Here is an 8,228-nt window from a genome sequence, read left to right as displayed (position 1 = left end):
ATGTATTAATTTGCGTTTATTTTTTAACTCAACACGAAAGGGTCAATTCTCATTTCCTAAAAATAAATTAATTAGCACCATAACTATTTTCGAACTACATTTGGTAAGGAAGCTACATACATTATGTACATATATTACCAACAAATTACAAAATATATATAAAATTTATATTAAAAATATATTAAATAAATAGTTTATTTCCAATATATCTTAAACAAATGTTAGACAGATATTACTAATGTATTAATATTATATATTACAAATTTAGAGGAAAACAATAAAGAGTGTAAAAGTTTTATTAAACAGATATGACTACATGTAAGTATGAAAAATTTTATCATAAATATATTCAAAAACGTAAATATAGTACAAATATATGCTCACCAATCCATTTTGCTGCCTAGCATAAAAAATATTATCAAAATATATTACAACATAGATTTATTAATTTGAGTACGTAATCGTGTTCATGTTCATTCATGTCAATTTACTTTATATTAAATCGTAGCATGGCGTCGTTCACCTCAACGGCAACTTCCAGTACATGGCCAGGACGAATGTGTGCCTGTGGATATGGCCCGTGTATTGTTAGGATTTCCAGGTCCACCAAGAATCCAGGGCGTTCGTACTTTGTATGTCCCCGCCCTGTGGTGAGTGACCCAATCTTTACCGGTCATAACTTAATGAACATTAACAACCCATGAAACTAATAGTTGCATATTTTTCACTCATCAGCCTTGTGTCAGTTGGATTGGTTGGTGTGAAGAACGAAGCCATGAGAACCAAGGCTATGCGTCACCCGGAGATGAAATTGCCATGCAATTGCGGGCTGATGTCATAGACATTCAACAATCCTTGCGTGTGCTTAAGACCATTGTGTATGTGCTCTGCATTGTCGTTGTTATTTTGTTGTGCCGTATGTAAGCACCGTTACCATGTTCTTAGTATGTACAAAGACATTAGTATGTCTTGAATATGTTGTTAGTATGTAGTTAGTATGTTTGTAGTACGATGGTATTATGTTGTCGCATATGGGAGCCGTAATACTAACTATCATGTTTTTGTCCACTACTAATTCCCATGGAACCTGTGTACGTACGTAAAAAATGTTTTCAATGGGTATATGAAAATTTCATCTTCAGCATCATATATCTGCGTTTGTTGTTTTTAATGTGTCATCTGTTGTGTGTGTGTATGTAACAACCAAATTTGTGATGTATATCTTTTGTAACCGTACATTAGTAATGGCTTCCACACGTACTTCACCTCGTAACCACTCGAAAAGCAAAGGCGTTGTCAGTGACAAGTCAACCAGTCTTGAAGAGACACAAACGCAGCTAAGCCACAAGGCCTCATGGGACAGTAAGTCAGTCCGAGTTTTCCTCCAGTTGATTGCAAATGAGATTAGTAAAGGAAATCGGCCATTCTTAGTCCTCAGCCAGGCAGGGTACAAGTCCTTGTCAAGGAAATTTCAGAGAAAAACAGGAAAAAAACATGGACTTAAACAGTTGAAGAATAAGTACATGAGCTTGAAGAAAGAGTGGCAAGCGTGGATGAAGTTGATGGATTCAAGCAAGGGAGTGTCCGGGATAGGCTTTGACTATGACACCGGTTTGTTTCAGGCACCTGACGAGTGGTGGGACAAGATGGAATCAGTAAGTACATGTACCAACAAGTTTTATATTTCTCATTTACCAGTACATTTTTTACTTCTTAGTTCAACTTGAATAAAATTTATGAATATGAAATATAACGTCAACCTCTTTTACACATGTACATGTCTGCAGATCAACAAGGTGTGTGCGAAGTTCAGGAAGAAAACGTTGGAACACCGTGACTTGCTGGAGACGGTTTTCATGGGGGCAGCAGCTACTGGGAAGCACCATTGGACCCCGGGAGAGAACATTCCTGAAGCTGCTACGGACTCATCTGATTCAGTGCGTAGTTTGGGAGCCCAGCCATTCGCTGATCCGATACCCACAGGAGTACAAGACGTGGATTCCGATTCTTCACTGGAGCATGTGTCGATTGAAAAGGCAAAACGGAGAAAGACGCCATCAACAAGTGTTTCAAAGTCGAAGAAGGCAACAAGTGGTGCGTCTATTATTGCGGAGAGCATGAACAGAATGACAGATGTGGTCCGTTCGAAGAATCAGCAGGTCACGGTCAGGCACCTGACAGGCAACGAAGCACTGTACACTATTTCCGAGTGCATGCATAAACTGAGCAGTATTCCGTCTCTGATTGGTACACCGTTATTCCACTTCGCCTCCACACTTATGGATAACGCTGATTACCGGGAGGTCATGATGTGCCAGCCTGATGACGACCACATCATTGGCTGGCTTACACAGAAGCAGCTCCAGTGTACTGCGTCGGGGCCATTTGCAAACCTGTTTGGGGGTAGGCGGATGTGATGCTACGGTCTTACGAGTGTTGCAGATGCATGTCTTTTTCTTCCTTTTTAAAACTTAGACTTATGGTACTGTTTGTTATGTACTAAAACAGGATGGTGGTGTGTGCATGTTTTGCATTATGTCTTTTTTTTTTTTTCTTCTTGCTAGCTACGGGCAGTGACAAGTTGTAGGTAAGTCCATGGGTTGACGGACCGGAAGCATGGTTGTGCTTCGTTTTTGGGAAATGAATGGGATGTTTACGGTTTAATATTTTGTGGCGCTACGTTTAAGACAGGGAAATACGTTTTCGATGCATGCTTCTGAATGCCTATATGTCGCAAGTTATTTTCTTAGTTTTGTGGTTGTTACAACCATGGCCCCCCTGTGAAGCATACGTTGAACAGTTTTTTTTTTTTTTTTGCAAATCATATGATCATGCCTTCCAAAGGACATTGGTGACAGCATTGCGTTCATTACAAACAATGTCGACATTGTATAATTGCAAAATTCAATATAATTTAACTCAATGAATCACGTGCAAACTAATTGAAAGCCTGCCACTTTTGTAGGTTTTGCATCAACGAAAACGCGATGAATCCCTGGGATGGAAGCAACCATGATGAAATAATGGAAATGCTGAATCAAATGGCGGTCCAGCTGCAACAAGAACAGAACTGCACATTTCTACAAGCATGCCACTTGGCGACAGAATGGTACCAAAAACACATGCATAAAACGCCATGTCGCACTTCTATACTAACCGGGAATACATGGATATGCGAACTATATGCGGGGCATATGGGTCGCTTTGAGGAAAATGTTTGCATGCCGAAGGAAGTGTTTGCCGCCTTGTGTGAGACATTAGTAAATGATTTTGGGTTACAAGTCCCGCAACGTCCACATGGCTTAGCTGTTGAAGAAAGCGTTGCGATGTTTATCCATGTCTTGAAAGGGAAGCAAAATCGGGAAATCCAGGAACGCTTCCAACATTCTGGGGAGACTGTGTCGAGGCACGTGCATAACGTATTAAATTCCATGAAAGAGTTCACTGTTGTCCATTGCCGGCCCACATACAGTCAGCATCGTATACATCCATACGTGAGGTCTAGACGGAAATACCTACCGTTCAAGGTACTTCAGCAAAACATGATTGACATATAAGTGAAGAAAATATATATGTTTTTTGTTATTAACTGCACGTGACAAATGTGAAACACTTGTTACAAAGTTACGACTCAAAACATATGATCCATGTTGACAGGACTGCATTGGCGCAATAGACGGAACACATGTCAGTGCATGGGTTACGGGGCCAGATGCGGCAACATATTTCGGTAGGAAATACTGTCACACACAAAATATAATGGCCGCTGTCGATTTTGACATGTGTTTCATATTCATTTCTTGCGGATGGGAAGGAAGTATGCATGATAGTCGCATATTCAACGAGATACTAACAAATGACAACGTCCCATTCCCACATCCTGACGAAGGTAACACATGGCCATGTTATTAGATTTGTTAACAAATATTTATTTGCTGACAAAGCGTTATATGAAAATGACGCAGAATGTTGGTTTTGGTGTCATACATTGTCGTCATGTCTGCAGGCAAATATTATCTTGTCGATTCTGGCTATGCAAACCGGATTGGTTACTTAGCACCATTCAAAGGCCACCGTTACCACCAACAAGAATTCCGGCGTATTGCAAGAAACGCGATGGCAAACACGCCAAGGGAATTATTTAACAAAGTCCACTCGTCCTTACGCAGTGTCGTGGAACGCACTTTCGGTACCTGGAAAAATCGATGGGGGTTTATTCGAGACATGCCTCGGTATGACTTTGCAAATGTGCAAGTTCAGTTAGTAGGTGCGTCAATGGCATTACATAATTATATACGGCGAAACACAGGTAACCCAACAACTGTTCAGCCAATCTGTGACGAGGAAGAGGCTATGACAATAGTAAATGCCATACCAGAAGTTGAACATGACGAGGATGGTTTAATGGTTGGAGATGAGGACCCCCATATGGCATTGGTCCGCCTTCACATACGTGACAAATTATGTTACATGCGTAATAACGGAATGTTAGGAAATATATAGTACTCGAAATAATGTTCGTATGGTCGTCACGTAATGACACACGTGGAACAGACTGTATTCAAATATATTATTATGTATAATATGTATGAGTTGCCAGGGGAATGTAACCCCTTCCAGTTGCTGACGTGCCTAACTTAAAAAAACAACAATCCATATGAATTTTGCTTTTGGAAAAATAAAAAGAAGGTGAAACAAATAAAAACAAATTAAAAAGAAAACTAATACACAAATTGTAAAGTGCGACGTGAATTACAAATAAATGAAACACTTAAATATATTAAAAAAAAGTTATTGTATGCCAATTAAAAAAAAGAAGACTTAGTTCAAAATAAAAATCGAAGACAAAAAAAAAACATAGTTAAAAAAAAAACATAGTTATAGTAAAAAAATAAAAATTTAAAAAGACAAAAACATAAATTCCCAAACAAAAACCGAAAAATTTAAGCACAATACCCCAAATCCAAACCGAAAATGAAAAAAAGTAACAGGAAAAAAAATTAAGCATAATATGAAAAATCCAAGCGCAAAATAAAAAAATGTCAAAGAAAAAAAAAAGTTAACGCAAAATCCGCCAAACTACAAAAAAAAAATTAAAAAAATAAAAAAGACAAAATTTGGAGTTGCAAAATTCGGGAGATCGAAACACAACATACAAAAATTGTCAAAAAAAAAAACGTAAAGCAAAAAATGCCAAAGCGAAACCCCCCTCCAAAAAAACAAAACAACAAAAAAGGCAAAATCGAAACCCCAACATAACAAAATTAAAATAAAAAAGAAGAACCAAAATATGGAAAATTCAATTCCAAAAAAAAAAAAAAAAAAAAAATTAACAAATTAATCAAAAGTCGGCAGATCGACACCCAAAATGAAAAAAAAGAAAAAGAAAATAAACACAAAAAAAAAGACAAATCCAAACCCTAAAAAAAAAAATTAGCAAAATACGTGAAATCGAAAGATAACATAAAAAATTTTTAAAAAAAATATAACAAAAAAATGCCAAATCCAAAAATAAATAAATAAATAAATTTAAACAAAAAACAAAAATTGGAAAAAAAAATACCAAAACAAAATAACAAAAAAATGCCAAATCCAAAAATAAATAAATAAATAAATTTAAACAAAAATCAAAAAATGGAAAAAAAAATACCAAAAGAAAAAAACCAAATTTTTGTTCCCAACAAAAAGGCAAATTTGTATAAACAAAAAAAAAAAAAAACCGAAAATATGCTAAATCCAAACCCAAATAAAAAAATCAAAAAAATGGAAAAGGGCAATTTCGTCATTTAACAACATCACACCTCACCAAAAAGTCAAAAAAGCCAAAAAGCCCTTCCCAAACCAGGCTTTTTAGCCCCAAGCTAAAATAGCCAAAAAAGCCAAAAAGCCAACCCACTTCCCAAACGGAGGCTAAATACACTTCATATATAGAATGGGTCAAAATTATATTTGTAAATCATTTTCCTATTTATCATTCCTTAGTTATAGTGCACTATATATAATGTCATGGGGGGTAATGTAAGTTCTAACATTTGTAGGATTGAGTATCATAAATGTAATATTTTTTAGTCATAATTAAACAAAAAAAAAAAGTCACAACTAACTATAACTAAAGACATTTTGAATCCTAACAAAATTAATATTATAACTAATTTTACGATGAATCATAATTAATACTATAATATGTATAATCAAATCATAATTAATTCTATAATATGTCATCTATACTATATATTAAGTAAAAGAGAGTTTTTAACCCCAAGCTTTGAGGGAGTTCTAATCTCTCAATCTAAATTTCCTGATTTTTTAATTCAAAAAAAAAAAATCTTAGCATTTATTAATTTTTCCCAACTTCCAAGTCTTACCATCATAATAACACTTTAATGTATTAAGAACAACCATAAAAAAAATTCTTTGAAATCCAACACATATCAATTCTTTGAAAAATCCCAACACATATGATTATTATCCATCATAATAATACTTTAATGCATTAAGAACAAGTATAAAAAAAATTTCTTGAAAAGTTTAACACATATGATTATTATCAAAATATTAAACTCTAATATAATATAATAAAAAAAAACATTTAATTTTTTGAAAAGTCTAACACAGATGATTATTATCAAAATATTAAACTTTAATATAATATAAAAAAGGAAAAAAAGAAGACATTTAAAAAAAATATTTAAAAATCATAATTCACATATATAGATAATTGTAAACGCAATCCGTGCATAGCACGAGTGATGTGCTAGTAAGTAATTACTACAAATGTCGTAACTACATCATATATCATAGAATTTTTCTACTACCATATAAGATGGTTTTGAGAATTATGACTTCTTATGAAAGGATGCAAAAAATATATAGAGAAATTTTTTTGTAATAATTTTTTAATTAAAACAGTGGGTTGCCAAAATAAGGAATAATATTTGGAGAAACTACAAATTACTGAAATTTTGGGAAAATATTTTCACGGATTAGTAAAAAAAAATTATGAATTTAATTATTAATATGTACAAATTTTATCATTAATTTGATTTTTTATTTATTTATTTTAAGCTCCCATAATATTTCTCCAAGTAAACCACGTATATAATATCATGGTATTTTCATAATAAATAGTGTTACAAAACAAAATATATGTAAAAAATATTTAAATATTGATCAACTTTTTAAATTTTGTTGGATCATTAGTAGATTGTAAAGGAAAAAAAAATTATATGAATAAATATATATTTATATATATATATACTAGCATATCACCCGTGCTATGTACGGATTGTGTTTACAATTATCTATATATGTGAATTGCGATTTTTAAATGTCTTTTTTTTTTAAATATCTTCTTTCTTTCCTCTTTTATTTTATATTAAAGTTTAATATTTTGATAATAATCATATGTGTTGGACTTTTTAAGGAATTAAATGCCTTCTTTTTTTTTATTATATTATATTAAAGTTTAATATTTTGATAATAATTATATGTGTTGGACTTTTCAAGAAATTTTTTTTATGCTTGTTCTTAATACATTAAAGTGTTATTATGAGAGATAATAATCATATGTGTTGGGACTTTTCAAGGAATTCATATGTGTTGGATTTCAAAGAATTTTTTTTTATGCTTATTCTTAATGCATTAAAGTGTTATTATGAGGGTAAGAATTAGGAGTTGAGAGAAGTTAATAAATGTTAAGGTTTTTTTTTTTTTAAATCAAAAAATCAAGAAATTTAGATTGAGAGATTGGAACTCCCACAAGGCTTAAGGTTAAAAATCCCATTTTGCTTAATAGATAGATAGATAGATAGATAGATAATAATATATTATATATATATATATATATATATATAGATTATAAGATGAGAGAAATAAAGCACTATCTTATTATAATGAATGAGATCTTATAAAAAAAATGTGTAGACATGAATATTCTCTTATTTTATTGTGTTTACAATTATCTATATATGTGAATTGTGATTTTTAAATATATATATATATATATATATATATATTTTAAATGTCTTCTTTTTTTCTCTTTTTATATTATATTAAAATTTAATATTTTGATAATAATCATATGTGTTAGACTTTTCAAAGAATTAAATGTCTTTTTTTATTATATTATATTAAAATTTAATATTTTGATAATAATCATATGTGTTGGATTTTTTTAATTTTTTTTTTATGTTTGTTCTTAATACATTAAAGTGTTATTATGAGGGATA

General features: G+C 32.3%; 1 protein-coding gene across 1 annotated transcript; it reads left to right on the top strand.

Annotated features, from left to right (window-relative positions):
- The first annotated feature begins 1,244 nt into the window (after positions 1-1,244).
- On the top strand, positions 1,245-2,417 carry LOC114280870 (L10-interacting MYB domain-containing protein-like). Its single transcript, XM_082880510.1, has 2 exons — positions 1,245-1,655; positions 1,788-2,417. The coding sequence occupies exons 1-2, from the start codon at positions 1,245-1,247 to the stop codon at positions 2,415-2,417; spliced, it is 1,041 nt and encodes a 346-aa protein (XP_082736636.1).
- Positions 2,418-8,228: the final 5,811 nt, after the last annotated feature.

This window comes from Camellia sinensis, chromosome 7 (genome assembly GCF_055761805.1).
Source record: "Camellia sinensis isolate YWXY chromosome 7, ASM5576180v1, whole genome shotgun sequence".
Taxonomy (NCBI): domain Eukaryota; kingdom Viridiplantae; phylum Streptophyta; class Magnoliopsida; order Ericales; family Theaceae; genus Camellia; species Camellia sinensis.
The sequence above is the reverse complement of the archived record's forward strand: the minus strand, read 5'-3'. Positions and strand labels throughout refer to the sequence as shown.